Source organism: Typopeltis vanoorti, chromosome 3 (genome assembly GCF_054136105.1).
Source record: "Typopeltis vanoorti isolate ZY-2024b chromosome 3, IOZ_Tvanoo_1.0, whole genome shotgun sequence".
In the NCBI taxonomy this organism is placed as follows: Eukaryota; Metazoa; Arthropoda; class Arachnida; order Uropygi; family Thelyphonidae; genus Typopeltis; species Typopeltis vanoorti.
Window position 1 is genome coordinate 163,270,616 of NC_143551.1, and position 21,472 is coordinate 163,292,087.

General features: G+C 33.8%; 1 protein-coding gene across 1 annotated transcript in view; it reads left to right on the forward strand.

Moving 5' to 3' along the window:
- Gorab (Golgin, RAB6 interacting) overlaps window positions 1–21,472 on the forward strand; it is a 142,655-nt gene that overhangs the window by 97,714 nt on the left and 23,469 nt on the right. The window contains exons 4-5 of the mRNA XM_090390949.1: window positions 1,871–2,011; window positions 14,464–14,671. Coding sequence (XP_090247075.1) covers window positions 1,871–2,011; window positions 14,464–14,671 — 349 coding nt within the window. The remainder of the gene's footprint in view (window positions 1–1,870; window positions 2,012–14,463; window positions 14,672–21,472) is intronic.

A 21,472-nucleotide genomic window follows, 5' to 3' on the forward strand; every position in this document is an offset into this window, starting at 1 on the left:
TAATATTTTTTAGGCTATATCTTATCTTCCATGTATATCTTTTTCTGTTTTATTAATAAATCTTTCTCCAAGAATCTTGATAACTTTATTGTAGTTTTAGCTATATTTTTGTTTCCTTTTTTTATCACATTTTCTGTAGCTACGTTCCAAATTTTCAATGTTTTCTTTTTTAATATTTTCTTTTTCTTTTTGAGTACTTCAGAGACTGCCTTATGAATTATATTTATTAAAGTTTTCCATTCTTCTTCCTCTTCATTAATTTTGTCTTCTTTTTGGTAATCTGTTAATCGTGGTTAATATAGCATTCTAATGATTTCTTCTTCTTGTAATAGATTTACATGCCTAGTTGGTATAAATAATATCCTCCTTTTAAATAAGTTTCACTGCCGAATTGAAGCCTTTCAGGCTCTTTTCTTCATTAAGTACAATCTACAATCATTTAAAAAGAAATGCATAAAAAGTTATGCATTTCTTTTATTAGATATAGAATACAAAATGATGCCAAGGGTTATGCAGAGCATATAAGCAATATACTTAATGGTTTTATTTATTTTAGAAAGGAAAAAACTCAAGCCGAAGTGCAGAAATTGACAAAAATACAAGACGAACTGATATGTTTAGATTCTCACATTACTGGTGATGTAAAAATAATCATAATTTAAAATTCTGAATATTTTTACGTATTGTTTATTAGTTTTAGTTTCATAACATGCCTTGTCGGCACTTGCGATGTGCCTGTTATTGAAATTGTTTTGTCAAAATGAATTGTAAAGAAGTTAAAAAAAAATTGGCGTACTTACCAGATTTGAATAGTTGTGTTACTTTAAAGGAATTTTATTGTAGTTTAGAATTATTAAGTGTTTGTATTTTTTGAAGACATTCTCTTGTCGCTAACAGAGACAATGTGTCAGCCATTATACTTAGTTTCTCGCTTGCCACTTTCATGGAGTGCGCATGCTCGCCGAGAAGTTTGATGTGTGATTGACAGCTGACAGAAAGCGTTCAGTATCGTAGTAACGGGAGTAAACAAGAAGAGTGTTCAGAAGGAAATAAGAACACAGGCCGACAGACATTTAGATTCAGAGGAAACTGATTTTTTTTTATGTGACAGTTGGAGGAAAATTAATAGTAGATTCCGAAAAAGGAATCGTGGAATAAGTATTGATAAATAAAAGGGAAATATTGCAATAGGCATTTTAAAATGAATATTCAAGGAAATGCTAATTGGAAGATTTATAGTAGATTCCGAAAAGGGAATCGTAGAACTGTGAATTTTTTAAAGTGGAAGAGTTAAGACTGTCAATAAGCATTAGTGAATAAAAGAAGAAATTGCTATTTATGTTCTAAAGGAATATTCGAGAAAACTCTGATTAGGAAGTTTCATCTGTATTAAGGATGCCGGATCTAACTATTATTTCTACTAAACAGAGACAGAATTGAGTTAGGAAGAATTAATGTGTGCTACATGAGTGATGAGAAAGGATCCTGTGAAAATGAAGAATAAAGTTATATAGCTTCGGAAAAGGGTCTTGACACAGAGAGAAACTGGTTATGAACATTTGTCATTGTGAAAACAAAGTGTTTAGTCTATTCTTAAGTGTAAGTTTCTTTTTAAAAAGGCCTTGGATCCAATTAAATTTGTAGTTATGTAATATTGTTTGAAGTGTATATATATTGTTTTTGTTTTATTAAATGTGTTTATTTTGTATTTTGGTCTTGAGTTAGTGATTTTTGGATTCTGAAAGCAATAGTAAAAAAAGAGATCATTGCACCAATCGGAGTGAACCCTTGTGCATATATAGGTACACTTGGAAATAAATATTAACACAGAGCATACAAGCAATATACTTAATGGTTTTATTTATTTTAGAAAGGAAAAAACTCAAGCCGAAGTGCAGAAATTGACAAAAATACAAGACGAACTGATACGTTTAGATTCTCACATTACTGGCGATGTTGCATTCCTTAGAGATCAAATTGAGTTAGCAAGTCTTGCATATACAGTGGCACAGTAAGTTATACATAATGAGTGTTTTGCTTTTTTATAGCTACTGTAAAAATAGTCATAATTTAAAATTATGAATATTTTTACAAATTGTTTGTGTTAGTATATTATTATTATTATTATTATCCAGGCCTCCATGGAGTCAAAAGACTCATCGTGGGAGGTCCTTTTTAGGAAACACAAAGTTTATCATACCACTCCTTGAACCCATTGACTGTTCCTTCTCTAACCACTCTCTCAGGCAATGCATTCCATGGTTCAACCACCCCCTCCATTCAAAGAAACCACTCCTCACCCTCTTGCTCACATTCTCCTTTTATAACTTCCAGGGATGGCTCCTTGTCATCACTCCTTCCTGCTGTTCGACCAAGCAAAAAAACTCCCCAATGCCTACCCTGTAACTGCCTCTCAACAGTTTAAAAGTCTCGATCATATCACCTCTCCTTCTATCCACCAAACTCTGCAGTCCACATTCCCTCAGTCGATCCTCGTAACTGACATTGTACAGTCCTGAAACCATCTTTGTTATCTGCCTCTGTACCCTTTCCACAGTTAATTTATCCCCTTCAAATCCTGAAAACAGTAGTCTAAGTGTGGTCTGATCAGGGTCTTATACAATGGAATGATAACTCTTTTATCTCTGCAGGTCAGCGTCCTTCTCAGTATTGCAGCAATCCTCTGTGTTACCTTCACCACCTTTGCAATATACTCCCTGAATTTCAGTTTTCTATCAATCATCATCCCCAGATCTCTTCTTTCCCCTACTTCCTCCAGTATAACTCATCCATTTGAGTATGCGTCCTCCCATCGATGGTTCCCAAACTTCAAGACTTTACATTTTGCTGCATTAAACCGATACCCACATTCATTTGTCCATCTGTCTAGTTTATTCAAATCCTCTTGCAGGGCTGCCACATCTGCACTATTACTGATAACCCTTCCCAGCTTCACATCATCCGCAAACAACTGAATATCCCCTTGCAATCCATTGACAATGTCATTGATATAAATGTTGAACAATACAGGTCCCAATACTGAGCCCTGTGGAACATCACTTGTAACCTTCTACCTCCTTGATATTGTCTCACCATACACAACTCTCTGATACCTATCAGACAGCCAATCCTGAATCCAGTTGACTAACCCGACATCTAAACTCATGTGCTGCAACTTAAATATCAGCTTATCATGTGGCACCCTGTCAAATGCCTTTGCAAAATCTAAAAAAATGGCAGTATATGCCTTTCCCTCATCAACTGCTCCTGTCACTTTATTATAAAAGGCAGTCATATTACTAAAGCAAGAGCATCCCTTAACAAATCTATGTTGATTCTCACAAATAATATTACCTTCATCTGCCCAACTCTGTATATAGTCCCTCACTAATTTCTCCAATATTATTAGTTTTTGTTTCATAACATGCATTATCGGCACTTGCGATGTGTCCGTGATTGATATTATTATTCTCAAAATGAAATGTAAAGCATTTGAAAATTATGTTGCTTTCAATCCTTGTTATTTTAATTTAAAATTATCAAGTGTTGTGTTTTGTATAGACATTCTCATTATGCTATCGGAGACAACATGTCACCATTATATGTAACTTCTTGCTTGCCATTTTACATGGAGTGTGCATGCTTGCCGAGGAGTTTGATGAGTGATTGACAGCTGGCAGGGAGCACATTCAGCATCAGGGTAATGAGAAAAACAAGAGAGCTGATGGAATTTTAAGAACGCAGACCAGAGACATTTTGTTGTTAGAAAGATTTTAAGTTTTTACATGACAGTCGGAAGAATATTAATAGAAGATTCCAAACAGGAATTGTAGAACTGTGAATTTATAAACTGGAGGAGTTGAGACTGTCAACAAGTATTTAGTAAATAAAAGAAGATATTGCAGTCAATGTTCTAATTGAATGTTTGAGGAAATGCTGATTGGAAAGTTTCATCTGTCTTAAGGATACTGGATATGTTTGTTATTTCTACTGGTAAAGGCAAAGGAATTAGTTCAACTTAGATATTATTATTATTATGTGCACCTCCAGGGAGTACAAAGACTCACCGAGGGAGAATGTGCCAACAGCATCGAAAGATTGATCTCCTTCCAACTACTAACCTCGCTCGAACTTAACTTTTTTGCTGAGCCATTAGTAGCAGAAGCTCTACCAATCGACCAACCTTTGCTAGAAGAAACTTTTTTCTCTGGTACAGTAAATTGTAAATGGGATACTAAGGCATCAAATAGAACTGCAAGTGAGTTAATAAGGAATAATATTGTATACAACATAAGGGTGATAAGAAAGGATCCCATGGAAAAGGAAATGTTAATATTTTCAGGAAGGTCTCTAACAAAGAAACTGACTATTAACATTTCTGTTATTGTGAAACGAGGTGTTTAGTCTGGTAGACGTGATTAAGTATATGTTAAACAATCCAGTAATAGAATGATCAGAGAATGGGTAATTTTAATATTTTTGGATAAAATAATCTCTGAAGTGTAGATTTATTTTAGAAGATCTTGGATCCAGTATTTTGTAGTTATGTAATTTTATTTAAAGTTTATATATTGATTTAGTTTCATTAAATGTGTATATTTTTTTGTATTTGGTCTTGAGTCATTGATTTTCCAGATTCTAAAAGAAACGGTTAAAAGTTATTTCATCAATCGGAATTGAACCCTTATGTAAATACTAAACACTTGGAATAAAAATCTTCTTTATAGAAACAATCTCTAATCTCATAATGTTACTATACACCTTCTAATCAAAAAATTAGAGTAATCAAAGAAAATGTGTTGAATGATTTGCATAGAAAATAATTATTACCAAACATGAATTAACATCATCTAAATCTATATACTTTGTAGATTATATAACCATGTAAAGACAAAGATGTAATATAAATTATAAGCATACATTGACAAAATTAAAATAATTTTTAATGTGGTTCAAAATATTAGAATATTCCAAATTTTTCTGATTGATTTTTAGGAGAGCATAGAAATAGCATATGTTTCAGTAGCTGCGGGACTGACTCATTGAAGGAACCATTTGTATGTGGATTTCAGATAATCATTTGCTAAGCATGGGTCGAATGAGTGACATATCAGAAGCTAAGAAGTTTTGCATGGTGTCTCTACACAAAGAAGGCCACACTCAACAATTTATAGCTAAAGAATTGAAATGTTCTCAAGCAAGCATGAGTAGAGTATTGAGACAGTATTCTAATAACTGGAGTTTTCAAAATAATTGCTGCAACAGTGGTCAAAAAGTAATGACTACATTAAGAGATGAGAAGAGATCGAAGAATATCATGAAGAAAAACCACTTCCAAAGTGTCATTTATTTTCATAGGAGATGGGTAGTGACCCTTCCCATAATGCATAGCATCATACGTCCGTAAGAATATATGCTTTGCATTATGGGATACTAAGGCAAGTGATGTGAAGTCATTAGCTTGCCCAGAGTTGTCCAGTCCTGAAAATAGTTCGGTTGCAAACCGTTTACTTACACTTGGATAAAAGATTAAACAGGAATATAATTTCTTGGCATCTTTAATTTATAGTATAACCAAGTGGAAAAACTTCCAACATAATCAGTTGTCATTCTACATGGCCATTCTGCACTTGAAGTGATGTTGATTGGATTTTAACGGTATAGATGCGAACACAGATTGATAAGAAAATAATTTATTGACTTAATTGCTAATATGATAAGAACTATTTATTGACTTAATTGCTAATATTTCGCTGGTATTCTATCCAGCATCTTCAGAGCACACAAACAAAGTTTGTTACAGTAGCAAGACAACCACAATCCGGTATAACAATGGGACTAATATGAGCAATTGTAGCTTTGCTCATAATTTGCAACTGTAAGACTAAAGTCCTAATTAGGCACCATCTAAGTTTGAAAAAAAAAAAAACGAGAGAGAAAGCAGATATTAATTTGGTCTTAAGATGACTGTTTTCCAAATCTTTGGTAGATTTATACAGCCATACTGTTGAGGTTGTATGTTACAAGGCTTCTGTTGATTCCAGGAACAACCTCTCTGACTTGTAAAAGCTTCTGTGCAGCACTTTTGTTTTTTTCCAATCAATCCTATGTGCAGGGTATCCAAAGCATGGTCTGCTAGATCCGACTTGCCATAGCAAAAGTGCCAGATATAATTTTTGTGTTAACTGAGGTGGAAATGTGAATTTTGAATTCAAATTGCATTAAACAGTATTCCATTTCCTTGAAGATGATATTTCATTTTACAAATAACTTTGGAACAGGGCTTGCACTGCAAGTATAGTTGAGAAATTTTTTGTGTCTTTTAGAATTGCTGCAGCTGTTAAAACAAGTGACGTTATAAACATGTCCAGTTGAAGGAATTTTCAGATCACTTAATTTTGTCCAGTTCAGTTTTTATTGAACTCAGTCTGATTATTATTATTTTTTGGTACTTTCACAATCACTACATCTCCATTTGTTTTCCATATTTCATGGGCAATAAAAAATAGAACAATACATTTATATATACCTTTTTATTATTATTATTATCCTTGAAATATGCAATTATGTAGACTGTTTCTCAACTGAAGAATATTCAGTATGACATAGAATAAGGAAGGAATTACTGGACTAAACAAACATTTTCCTTGTGCATTGTAAAATATTGGTGAACTTCAAGCAGCACAAAGTGTTCTTAATGCAAGGATTTGTGTTTGTTTATGAATTAGGGATCCCAATTTATTAGTCCGTGTATTGTTCATAAATATGAATTTTGTTTATTTCTTGAAAGTGTAAAAGTAGAGATTTAATTGTATTTACATGAATAATGATGTATACAGTTTTGAAGAAAATTATGAGATTGAATTAAAACAAAAATTGAAAAATAAGCAGCTGAAATTGAAAATATTGCAATTATACAGTGTGCCCGTTAAGTAATGAGACAACAATTATATCAAAAAACAAAGAACTATATTTGGAATTGTCAATTACACACATTCAAAATAATCTCCCTCCAACTCCACATAATGTTTACAACTGCTGAAACAGGTGTTCGAAGGCATGGTGGAAGTCCTTCAGTCCTCTGGGTCACGCTGTGTTGGGTGTCTTCAATGTCGTTGAAGCACTCCTCCTTTCAAAGCACACTTCATATTTAGGAAGAGCAAAAAGTCTACAGGAGGTAAATCTGGTGAATAGGGGAGGATGTTCGATCACACAGATCGACTTCAAAGGCAGTGCACGGGCACATTGCCATGCAATGGAAACCAATTGTTGTTGTGGAACAGTTTTTTCCTGCCTGTTGCATGAGGATGTACAGGCATTGCATTGCTCCTAAATAATGCTGACCATTTACTGTGGTGCCCTCAGGAACAAATTCATGGTGGATAATTCCAGCAGCATCAAAAAACACAATAATCAGTGTCTTGACACATGATTTTTGCAACCTGACTTTCTTCTGCTGGGGAGAAGACATTTCTCCACTCTATTCCATGTTCTGGCATTTCATTCCTGGATCAAACTGAAAACACTAACTTTCGATACCAGTGACAATTCTTTGCAACACATCAGTCTTGATCAACTGCATGGATAAACTTTTGACAACATGCAAGCCAGTACTCTCTGTTCGTGTGTCAACATGTGTGACACAAACCTTCTTGTGGAAATATTTAAGATTAATCTGGCTGTTTCCTTACTGACACCAAGCTGCATAATGGCTATTTGTCTCTCATGGACAACAGCTTCCTTAGCTTTCACCACATTTTCATTTGTCTGTGAGAAACTGGCCGTTCCCTCCAAAACTCCTTCCCCTCTTTAAATGTTGAAAACTTACGGAACACCCGTGAATGGCTCAGACAGTCATCACCGTAAATTTTTTTTTAGGTCTTGGTACACTTCTGTAGCAGTTTTTCCTACTTTATCATAAAGTAGGAAGAACTGACGCAGATTTTAGTGTGCCAACACTAAAACCTGCGTCACCCGACTTGTAAGTTGCACCTGTGATTACAACACAGTCTAGTGGTCGAAACTATAAACATGTTTGTTACTTTTATTCAAATGGCTGTCCTGTAAAGAATCTCATTACTTAAATGGCACACTGTTTATTATATCAAGAATAGTATAAAAGTAGCAGCAGAAAACTCAGTTGAAATCAGAGTAAAATAAATGCATCAAGGATAATATAAAAGTAGCAGCAGAAAACGCAGTTGAAATCCAGAGTAAAATATAACAAAAATGCTTTCATGAATGGGCAGTAAAGAAAAAATAGTAGTTGATTTAATAATCCATCTCTGAACAGATTGAAGAAATCCAGAAACAATTTATAGTAAATAAATAAAATTCTTTATGAAATTAGAAACCAAAGAAGTCAACATATGAGAGCAACAGTAATTAACAGTAGCAGTGGTCAAATATTAGCTACCAGAGGTGAATTTAAAAAAATGAGAAAGTACTTTTACCAACTTCTAAACTGTGATGAACCTGCTGAGACTTCTGAACAGAAAACTTATCATACTTGTCAACTAGAAATACTTACATCACCATTAGATGAAGTAGAAAATATAAAGCAACTCAAGAACAACGAAGTGCCAAGTCCTGATGGAATAGCAACCAGACTCATCAAGTATGGTATTAGCAAATCATGGGAAAATGAAGATATACCCTCAGAATGGAAAGAATCACTAATCATATGCTATACTGAAAATGAAACAAAAAAGTGTGAAACTGCAGGAGGGGGGGGGGGAGTATAACTTCAATAGTGAATACACTGGTTAAAAATTTTATTTAATGTTATGCTAAAAATAATTAAACCATATGCTGAAGATGATATTTGAATGAATATAAAGCAGGATTCTGACGAAATAGGCCCACAGTTGACAGATTTTACATGAAGACAAAGTTTAGAGAGGAAAAAAAAAAGGGAATCATTCTGTCCTTATCCTATTTATAGATTTTCAAAATAACCAGCATTCAGAGAGAGAGAGAGAGAGATCCTATGGGAGGGGTATTAAATGAACTTGGGAATATGTTATAGGGTAATAAATGTAATCAAAATTTGTCCTAACATCTGAAGCATAGTATTTGCTAATGGAATTAGATCTGGACCTTCTTCTATTAAGACTATTGAAGTCAGGATGGCCAAGTGGTCTAAGGCACTGTGTTTAGGTCACAGTCCAGTCTTCTGGAAGTGGGTTTGAATCCCACTTAGTAGCTCAGTGGAAGTGGTGTTGCACTCCTTAGTCCTAGACCGCTCAAAAATTGACTTAAGTTCAAGTCTATTTGCCGACTAGAGGAACTTTTTTTAAGCCTTTTTTCCTGGCTTGATTAGCATATTTGCTCTCCAGCTGTCTCCACCACTCAGTCCACCAACTACAACGAACCACAACTACACCAACTATTTATCTATCTAATTTAGATTTAGATAAATGCAGTGGCGGCTCGTGGCTTGAAATCGTGGGGGTGCTGCAACTTTCAAAATATACATACACACTTTAAGTACAGTGTATATATGTATTTGGATAAAATATCAAAATTATGGTAAAATTTAAACATAATAAATATTTTTTATTATCGATAAAATTATACAGATTTTTGTAATTCAAAATTACTTAAAAATAAAATCTATTCTTCTTGTTTTGTTTCAAGCGAAAAGGTCAATATCTTTTTCCTTGATGTTTGTGTGACTGTTGAAGAATTTTTTCTCCGTTTAAATCATCGCAAGTGCATTTAACCTATCCTGATTCATAGTGCTCCTCAGAAATGTTTTTATTCTCTTTAATGTTGAAAAACAGCGTTCAGGCGCTGATAATCATAGGAATTGTCAAGAGAATTTTTATCAATACAGTAATTTCACTAAGAACACAATCTAAATTATTTTCTGTTATAAAATTTAACAAGTCAATTAATTTACAATAATCATGCACGTCGGGTCTACTGTAGAATACTCGAAGTTCAGTTTCAAAGTTCAGTTTCAAGTTTTTCTTTGTTGATCATGGGATATACCATGTTTACGGAATAAAAACAATAAGCACTATGAACACTCTACTACTGGCGTAAAATGCATATAAACAACAGTGGAACTGCGTGACGGACAGTGTCGCATTACGCTAATAGCTTGCATCTCACTATGACACATATGCTTGCATGTGTCAGCGTCCTTTGCCCTCCTAAGTGCTACAAGGATTTTTATTATTTTTTATGCAAAATAAGAGCGTTGTATAGGATTGTTGATGATAAAATTAAATATTACAAGCAAATATAAATAAATTAATAAATATATTTATATATCGAGAAAAATTGGGGGTGCTGCAGTACCTATGCACGAGCCGTCGCTGGATATATAGAAACAGTAAAAGATATAACAAGAACAATATTATTATGGTATGCAGATGTTTACCTAGTTGGTGAAAATGCTGAAGACATTTGGATAACATTCAGAGACTCAAAACCACTGAAAAATGGGATTACAGATCTACTAATATGAAACTGAATATTGAAAAGTATATAGATAGAAACAATAACCACAGGAGGAAAATGACCACTTTACTTTCAATAACCAGAAATTTCAAATATCTTGGAACAGAATTACTCATGATAGTAAAATTAGTAGGGAAATTTAAACTAGAATACATGTATCTGATAGAATTTATCATTCACTACATCCAAGGTTCCAGAAATTCCTCACCCACTTGCCATGGGCAAGTTATCTGAGATTTTGAGCTGCCTTCTAAATGCACTAAAAATGTTATCTTATTTTCTTTGCATAATTTACATGTTTTTTTCATTTTAAAACATTTCATTCACTATCAATTAACTTGATAATGAATGAAATTTAGCCTGGGGGACATACACTGTCTCCCTCAGGCTAAATGTTAGCTTGACTGTTTTCGAAAGGTGAAATATTTCTAATATATGGCAGTAGGGGCAATGTTCAACTCTCACCCATTGTTATAAACTGACACCCACCTGGCATTCGGAGATTTATTTGGAATCAAGAATTCTTAAACAACATTTTGCATAACCTGCAGTCACCACTCTTAAAAATCAGACACCATTAAACAAAAAAATTAATTTAATAAGCTTGATTTTCATTTACTTCCAGCTGTTATACAAAATAAATTGAATTTATAGAGTTGGAGGTTGACAGGAAGAGAGAGGGGGAGAGAGAGAGAGAGAGATTTAGTTGGATGTTGCTATAGGCCAGTGAAGGTGGAAGTGAAGAAATGTATAAGCAACTTGGTTAGTGAACAAGCAAAGGATGATTATTATGGATGATTTTAATTATGGTAGTATAGATTGGAAATGAAGAGAAAGCATTTGGGGATAAGGAAAGTGAATTTCTCGAGTTCTTGAGAGACAACTATCTTCCGCAGTAAAGATTAATCTAACTAAAACCAAACTGATGACAAATTCACATCAAATCGAATTAAAATTAAGTTATAAATAGAAGAATCAGACAAGGAAACAAAGCATTTTGGCTGTACAAAAATTATCTATTAGGAGATTTACCTGTATGCCTAAAAAGAATGCTCTATAATATATGCATTATTCCAGTGTGTTACCTATGGAAATGAGACATGGACAACAACTAAAAAACAGGAAGAGAGGTTGCGTGTTGCTCAAAGAGCCTTGGAGAGAGGAGAATGCTTCACATAAAAAAAAGGGGGGGATAGAATAAAAAATACTTGAACTGGAAGAGATGAGTGAAGCAGAAGATACTGTGAAGTGTTGTAAAGCATGTAAATGGAGATGGGTTGGCCATATTAGTAGACTGCCAAATGAAAGGTGGACACAAGCAAGCACTGAGTGGATATCAAGAGACGCAAAGGTTGCCAAAGAACAAGATGGAGGGATGATCTAAAGGTTTGACATGATGGACATTGGCTAAAGACAGACAGATGAAATGGAAACTTAATAAACTGTAATACATTTTCTTAAATGAAAATGTATTACAAACACAGATGGTGCATGTAATACATTTTCATTTAAGAACAAAGAGTTAATTATATTTGATACTAAATATTGTTCAACTTTTGCATATAATTTTTTTTTCAAATCCAGGCCTTCTGGGATATACCACTCTGAGGATGTACAATTTTTTCCCTTTCCTATATCATTAAATGATACATCACATAAGGATTTTTCATTCTGATTTTAAAATATGGCATTTTATACTCTGATGGCTATGGATATAATTTACCACTGCACAGCTATCAAAGTGTAAGCTACTGGCTAATGTAGCTCACAATTGCTTTTAGCTCAGAGTATTTATTTACCATGCATATTTTATTTTATATTGAACTTGTCAAAAAATTATATTCAGTATAATGTCCAAGTGTAAGCAAACAGAGTTTGCATATGAAGTATCTTCATCTTCACAACTAGTCTACTTGTATATAGAGGCTAATAATATCACATTAGTTGCCTTAGTATCTCATGATACAAAGCACACATCTTTTTGGACATGTATAATCCTGCGCAATTAATGTGTAGTTATTAGCCTTTATACAAGTAGCTTAGTTATGAAAATACTTCATATGCAAATTAATTCTTCTATTTATTTTTCTTTATATAACTTAATTTTAATTCGATTTGATGTGAATTTGTCATATTATTTGAATACTATTTTAATTATTTTAATTTGTTTGTTTACACATGGATAAATGATTAAAAAATATAATTTTTTGGCAAGTTTAGTTTATAACGAAGCAAAACCTTTCTCTGCATATTCTATAGTTAGCAAAGAAGCAGAACCCTATTGATTTTGGAGTATTATTTTAATTATAATCATATAGATTATACTAGCTATCCTCACTACTTTGGGTCAGCTAGCAAGCTCTGACTATACCTGTTTCTAGATCCAAACTTTGGAACCAGGTTTGTGGATTTTGGCTTATATCAGGGATCGGCAACCTTTTCAGACTGGCGGGTCACATTCAACTTTTATTTTTAATAATCGGGCTGCAAGTGTTTAATTAAGAGAAAATAGAAAGTGAAAAAAATATTTAATTTATCAATTTTTATTATATCAATTAAAAAAATACAGAAATATTTAACATACGAGATATGAAACAAGCATGAAAATGAAACATTATCACATAAAATCAAAGTAATATATTATTTATGTATCACAATATGTGTGTCTCCCTGCTTAATGTGACTTTTGCGATTGTTTTCCCTTAGCCAAATTATCTATATCCACTTTACAACCTGAGGTGCAAATTCGAATCGAAGAACGCAAATGTTCATCAGTCAGTCGAGAAGAAAATTAATTTTTTCTAAACTTTTTTTTTCTAAAACTGCAGAAAATGCTTATTCGCAAATGTATGTGCTTCCAAATGCAACTATCATCTTCTTTGCGAAACTGATTAATACATCAAATTTTTTTGGTAAACATCGATAAAATTTTTGGATATTTTCTAACGAAAATGCGCTTCTTTAATGTTTGACTGTGTTGTGATTCCAAAACTTTCATCTGTTAGTTGGTTTGGTACGTCATCAATGTCAACATTAAAAGGGTTCAAACATAATTGCATTTCAATGCTATTTTTATGAAAATCAAATCTTGTTGATTTTCATAAAATCAACAAGATTTGTTACACTGGCGATATCACGAAGTATAGGTGTAAAATTATTTTTAAGTTATTATTCATATTATAAAATGTATTATTTAAATAACTCAACATACAGGTCACATGCCATGTAAGTATGGCCAACCTTTTATGGGCCACCAAAAATGCACGTTTGGGCTGCATGCAGCCCACAGGCTGCTGGTTGCCGACCCCCGGCTTATATAATCACAAGTAATTTTTTACAGAATCTTGTTAATCAAACATCAGGCTTGTTTTATGTTGCTCTGGGCTTTTCTTAGTTGAGTCTATAATAGTTTTCTGTTGTATTTATTTCTTTATGACATAAAAAAAATTCTGTTTTTTAAAAAATAATTGATGAAATTCAAAAATTCCTAGAAAATAAATATAATTAGTATCTTAGTACCCTAGAAAGGTTAAGGATTTTTTAAATTATTTTAAAATTTTATTTATTCATATTTTTAAATAATCTGGAAACCCTTCTTTGGAGACCAAACATGAAACTTTTCCCCCCAAGCCACATCAAGCTAAGCAGGACATTGGTCTCACATTCAAATACTTTTTTAAATTCAAGTAATTAAATGTGTTTGCACAATTAATTGAAACTAATGTGAACTCTTAGGGACCAAGGAAATTACAGCATATGGTTGCAGTATTGAGTTTTCATTAGAATAGCAATAAGGCTTATCAGACTGGCAAAACATTTTTTGTAGTTTATATTTTAGTGAGTTTGCTATAATGAGTGTCAACTATAATGTATATTTTAATTAGATCCAATGCTTTTTTTTAAAGAAATGCTAATTTTTTTTTTAAATAATCAATAATGATAATTTCTTTTATTGTATTGTATTCTCTGTTATTTCTGTTGCTTTCATTATAGGAAGCGTTACCAAAAAGCAGAAAAGGAGTTTGTTGCAGCAAAAGTTGAACTTTTCCAAACAATGGAACGAAAGGAACAACTTACAGGACATCTTTGTACTATTATCGAACAGAATGAATTACGAAAAGCTAATAAATTAAATCAATTAATGAAAGAATTGGAAATGAAGAATACTATCAATGTGTGCAAGATCAGTAAAATGACACCCGTAAGTGTTCTAAGTGGCTTAGTTTTTATTTTATTTTATTTTTTTATGTTATTTTGTTTCTATTAGGTGTAAAAAATATAGCTCAAATGACTATGCTGACAAGGTTGGCTAATTGGATAGCATCTTTGTTCTCAAACCTATAAACAATGGCTTGAAATAAAAAAAAAAAATAATAATAAAAAAAAACCCATATGGTCAAACTACTTTAAAAAGGTACTGATTTGTGATGAGTGATAATTTTTAGCTGATAAGTTTTTAACTCATCAGCTAAAAATTCATAAATCAGAAGAGCAATTTCTGTTTAACCATCATTTTTATTTACATGAAGCTAATTCTGCGGCATGGTTCATAATTTTTTTTTGTATTTTACATTATCATGCCCATTGTGTGGCATACCGGTTATTACAAACACCTCTTTTGTGATTTTTGTGATAATATAATAGGACTAAGAAGACGATATGTTATATTTAGAGTGATTACATTATGAGGTAATCAGTAATTGCAGCACAATAACCTAAGATAGACACTTGATTTGCTTATTTTGTACCCAGTGGTAGTATTTGTAGAATTTGAATCAATAAGTGTTATTAAAATACCAAAGTTTCTCCAAATAAGCAGGTTGTTGGTTTTTGAAGTGGCAGCATTGTGTACATGTTGTTCGGATAAGTGTTTACTTTTAGAAAATATTTACGATGTTGCTAATCATTATTAGAGGTATTGTCTTTATTTTTGATTGTGTAATTGAGTGTGTTTAATTGTGAATCTTATTAAGTGAGTTTAAAAATGATTCTATGTTTGTGCCAGTGCATAGGAGGAAAATGGTGGCTGCATGTTAAAATCTTGTTTAGGGTGATGTAATGTGTGTTAAATGTGTTCATTACTGAGAGTGAATGGTATGTGGTATATACTTTGTGATATGAAAACAAGAGAGAATATGTCATGAGCAAGACATTTCATGAGTTCAAGATATTGTATGAAATATGAATGAGTGTGTGAAAGAAGTGGCTGAAAATAACGTGGATGATGAGGTGACAGCAAGGAGAGAAATAGCATGCTTAAACGTAGTGCTTAACTGGACAAAACATGAGCTTGAGTAACTGGAGAAATCTTTGGTGCATGGCACAGCAGGAGGGAGAATGAAAGGAAAAAAAAAACGAGGAAAGTATAAAATCAAGAAACTAGAAGGAGAAAGTATTTTATAGTGATTTGATGATAAGAGGCATACTTAATGAGAAAATGACAAAAATCATGTTTTCCAGGTGTGAAGAGATCAAGGATGTTAATGAAGTTATTACAGAAGGGAGACAAATCAACAATTGATTGATTGTTTTGGCTGGCACAAATGATTTGAAAGTTGAGAAACATGCAGTGAGAGTAGATATGAAACAGTTGTTGAAAGAAGCGAAAATGAAGATTAAGAAAGTAAAGACTGAATCCACTGCCTCAATATGAAGAACAGAATTGAGAAAGGCCAGGATTGCTAATGAGTCCATGAGGAGATTGTGTAGGAGAAATGTGGAAGTTTATAGATGTATGAGGTGAATTTGATGGATAAAAGGACTTGTATGTCTGATGGACTGCATTTCAGTGGTTTTGGAGTTAGATGTTTGGAGAAAGAGGCTGGAAGAGCAAAAATCATGGAAACTAGAGATATTTGGGAGGGAAGGCTGTAACCAAGCATGTGTCTAGCCACCACTAGGACAAATGAGGTGAATGCAGTTCCTTCCCCGGGTTTTGAATTTGAATGGATTGGTAATGACATTGTGTAAAGGTAACTGTGGGCCCAAGGGGGTGGGTGTTGAAATGTATGTACATGAATGCCAGAGGTATCAGAAATAAAGGAGAGGAGGTTTGGGCATTGGTCAATTTGAATTGGCCAAAAATTATTGGAATCAGCAAGACCCGTTTAACAGAAAATGGTGTTATAGAATGTAAGAGATATTGTATTTTCAAAAAAGGTAGAGGGAATAGGAAGAGAAAGTGTATTAACTTCAACCATCAAAAATAGAAGTTAAGGAGGATTTTAGATTTGATGGTGATGGCTCATTTGAGATGTAAGATAGAAGCCAATAGGATAAAATATGTTGTTGGTTTCTGCTGTAGACAGGAGGTCAGCAGGAAGATGAGAATGTCATGCAATGTCAGATTAGCATGTTGAGTGCAGGCTGAGCAGTTATCACAGGGAACTTCAACTATGGGGATATAGATTGGAAGAAGGAAATAGCACATGACAAGATGAAAATGGAATTTTTCTAGTTGTTTAAGGGATAATTATCCAAAACAGCATGTGACGGAGAGAACCAGGGATTTGAGAGTGTGGGATCTCTGGTAATAGCAGCAGAAGATCCTTAACTACAGTAGCAATAGTAACCTTACCTCCGATTGGGATAATTGATGCAATCTTGTTCTGGAAAGTATCTAAAATACGTGACATTTCTCAGTCAAGAAAGGATTTTTGTGAAACTACAAAACTAGCAATTAAAACTTAGGAGTAGCTTGGAATAGTGTGCCATGGCATAAGAAGGAAACAAGGAAAGAATGGGAAGTGGTCAGAGATTGTTTGAAGAGACAGTATTAGACTACATACTCAGGGTCAGGAGGATAACCTGAGTAAGAATTAGATGGATAAGTAGCATTATTATTATTATTATTACATGGCACTTCCAGGGAGTCCAAGGACTCATCGAGGGAGGGCACCTACTCCACAACTCAACTACGTTCATCATCTACACCAGTGGTCTCCAAACTTTTCGCTGTGAGGGCCACATTGGGTACTTAAGCACTGTTCAGCAGGCCATAGTAAAAAAAATCCTCTAGAACCAGATATACGAGTTTTATTGAAAGCAGATAAAAACTGATTACAGAGTATGTGAGATTAAATTATCGTATATTAATGACAATGAACACTATCAGCAAATTCTCATATTTTTATCACAAATTATAATGTGAATGATGTAACTGTGTTTGTGTTTTTAAAATCTTATTAAACTCAGGTTCAAATTTTGCAGTGCTAATTACAAGTAGCGATTTCAAATGTTCATCAGATAAATTTGCCCTGTATTTTGACTTGATATATTTCATTTGGGAAAAAGTTTGTTTGCAAAGATACGTTGTCCCAAAAATAGAGATAAATTTATAAGCAAATTTCTTCAAATTTGCTTGTAAAATTTTGTTAAATTCAAATTTTTTTTTTTCTTCATTAGTCCATTTTAACTGACCTTTTACAGCCAGAAAGACTATAACTTGGATTACGGTTACTTTTTGCTATTCGGGAATATATTTTGAACACAATTTTAATTAATGCATTTGAAATCTATCAACACCCCCGTGTTTTTTTTTGCGAATTCTTATTGAAAAATTAGTCCAATTGGCGGGCCGGATAAAATCATATTGCAGGCTGCATCTGACCCGTGGGCCATAGTTTGGAGACCCCTGATCAACACTATCTACCACCGACACTAATATTTTTCACAGACAATCACAAACATCCATGCCCACAGTGGAATTCAAACCCGCAGCTTGAGAGAGCGGATACGCTAATTGGCTGGAGAGTGAATACGCTAATCACTTGGCCAACCGGGAGCTGCAAAAAAAAAAAAAGCATTCTGGAAAGAATATAAACAAAAAGGTGATTAGCATGCTTATGAGCAGTACAAAGCACAAGCAAGAAGAGCAGCTAGTATGGTTATGTTAATCAGATGCGAGAAAATTAGCTAAGCAGGCCAAAGGAAATCCAAGAGTTTTTTCCAGGATTGCTGATGCAGAATTAGGGAAGGTAATAGTTTGACAAATGCTATAACTTTCAGCATGATTTAAATAAACTGATAGTATGCACAAAGGACAATGGTTGTCAATTTATCATCATCAAATTCCTGACATGTACCCTCAGAGGGTGTACAGGATCTTATGATAGTACTACATGAACATGTTATATCTATCATTATTAACTTCTTATCAGAAGTTAATAATGATAGATATTATTTTCCTTCACATTAGCCTGTTATCTGTCAACATTCAATATTATCAGATCTTATATTTCTGTCTTCTAAGGTGCTTTTTACTGTATCGATCCACCTACATCTTGAACTTCCTCTAGGTCTTTTTCCTGCCATAGAACATTTGTTTAGCTATGTCTCCTCTCCCATTCTTTTAAGTGACCATAACAACTGAAATTAGTTCTCTTAACACATTCCTGAATGCTAACAATGGAAAGTTCTTTCCTACTATCCTCATTTTTAATGTGATACTGCCATTGATGCCACCTGTTGATTCGACTTTATCTTTTTCAGAACTCTTATAGCAGAGATCTCCAGTCTTTGAACAAGAGTTTCATTTCTAACCCAGCTCTCAGATGAATAAGTTAAAAGTGGTTTGAACACTGTCTAGCATACAACTAGTTTAGTGTTTTAACTCAACTCTCTATTATTCCATATAAATTCATTCGTTTGACTTCCTACTATACCAACTTTGCTAATTCTGCTCTCTATTTCCAAATTTAATTTGCCATCTTCACTAAAACTTGTGCCTAAATAGTTGAAAAGTTTTACTTGTTCTATAGGTTCTCCATTGAGGATGCAGTTAATTTCAATGTTCTGCATATTTTTAATGCTGATTTTCATACCAAATTTATTACAGCAGTTATTCAATTTGGTAAGGGAATCGTGCAGACTTCTCCTGGATTTATTCAGAAGTATAACATTATAACATATTAGAGCTGTTGCACAAACTGAATAAGAATTCAGCAATACAGGCTGATGGAATATCAGCACGTGTGCTAAAAGAGCGTTCAGCTGAACTGGCCATTCCTTTGACCAGGCTATATAATATGAGTCTCAGAATAGGGAAGATTCTGCAGGAGTGGAAAGAGTGTATGGTAATCGCATTGCACAAGGGTGGTGCAAAGACAGATGTATCCAACTATCAACCAATTAGTATCTCAGGAGTGGTGGTGAAGATTTTGGAAAAACTGGTTAGGGCTTGTATTCAGAAATGGGCTGACAGTGAATCTCTACTTTGCAATGAACAGTATAGATTTACTAAGGGAAGGTCATGTTTTAGCAACTTGCTCACATTCTATAATAATGTTACCATTGAACTAGACAAGGGGAATGGATGCACCATGATACTTTTGGATTTTCCTAATGCTTTTGACAGCATACAGCATGGAACTGTTGCATAAACTGGAGAATATGGGTTTGGATTATAAAAGATTAGCTTGGATAAGAGGATGGCTGACATATCAAAAAGTGGTATGTGAGTCTGCAAGATTTAAGGTAACCAGTGGTGTACCACAAGGATCAGTCCTTGGTCCACTGTTATTCAATCTGTACATTAATGACATTGAGAAGAACTCTAATAATAGTAATTTCATATTCATAAAGTAAAGAGCTAAAATTAATATCTCCAATTTTGATATCAGGTTTAATACAATTTTTCATTTTATGTAGAGTGGGAGAAAGGACAAGAGGGCATTCTTGGAAGCTGGGAATGAAGGCTAGATTTTTCTCTCATAAGGTGGTGCATGATTGTAATGGATTTCCATTGGATGCAAGCAGAGTGTGAACGAATTCAAGAACAAGTATGATAGCTGGTGCATGTAGCCTCTCTCGATGAGTCCCTGACTTCCTGGAGGTCTCTCTTAATGAAATGGATTCTAGAGGTAGTTGTGAGTGCCTTGATGGTTTAAAGTCCCTGATGGTTTAAAGTCGATGAGTCCCTGACTTCCTGGAGGTCTCTCTTAATGAAATGGATTCCAGAGGTAGTTGTGAGTGCCTTGAGTTTAAAGAGAAGTATGACAGTTATTGTGTTAATAATTTCTTCATGGAGTCTTGACTCAATGGAGATACCCTGTATAATAATAAATACTTCCCCATCCATTTCATCAATACAAACATTAATGATATACAATATCACATACAGGCATCAAAACCTGATCTGATATTCTTAACTAACCCCAGTTGCATACTTCCTAACTACAGCTACCTCAACTATCCCAGTTCATCTTGTGTGAAGCATTCTGCAAGAAAAGGGAGGAATGTGTGCTTTAATCTAATTGGATATCCCTTACCAAAGGCTATCCAATCTGGAATCCCTGCTATTGGATCTGCTCTGGCTGAAATTCATACCTCACTTTATAGCCTTAATTTGCAGCCCTTACCACTCCTCTCATTCTGACAGTGCTGCTCTATATGACTGTTTATCACTAAGTTGATTTCATAAAATTTAATTTATTATTATTTTTTTTATGTTGAGCCCATACAAGAGAGATTGGTTAAACTAGGCATATATTTAACAAAAGCTTACAAATTGACCAGATCTGGGATTAAATTTGATACATTGGACAACTGTTTATCCCACACACACAAGAGGTACAAGAACTTATAGCACATCAGTACCACTTGTGAGGCACAGATAAGGATTGAGAACAAAGAAAGCTAGCAGTTGTTGGGGAACACATTATGGGGAAGGCAGTTTTGGAGGGAGATACTTGGAATAAATGAGGAAAAGGCAGATTTGATATATATATATATATATTGGCTGCTGCTCCTATTTTAACAAGCCCATCAGTAAGTGGAAGAATGATATTTGCCAATTCAGTGACCATTGAATTAGCTGTAGAAGAATCTGAGATATATATATTGGAGAATCTGAGATATATATATATATACACACACACCCGAAGTTAGCCTCTCCGGGAAGAGTCATCTTTAAAATGTACTCTCTTCCTCTGGACAGCATCGAGAATTTTTAGAGGTTTTACATAGACCACATATATGTGGACATTTCTGAGGAACATAACCA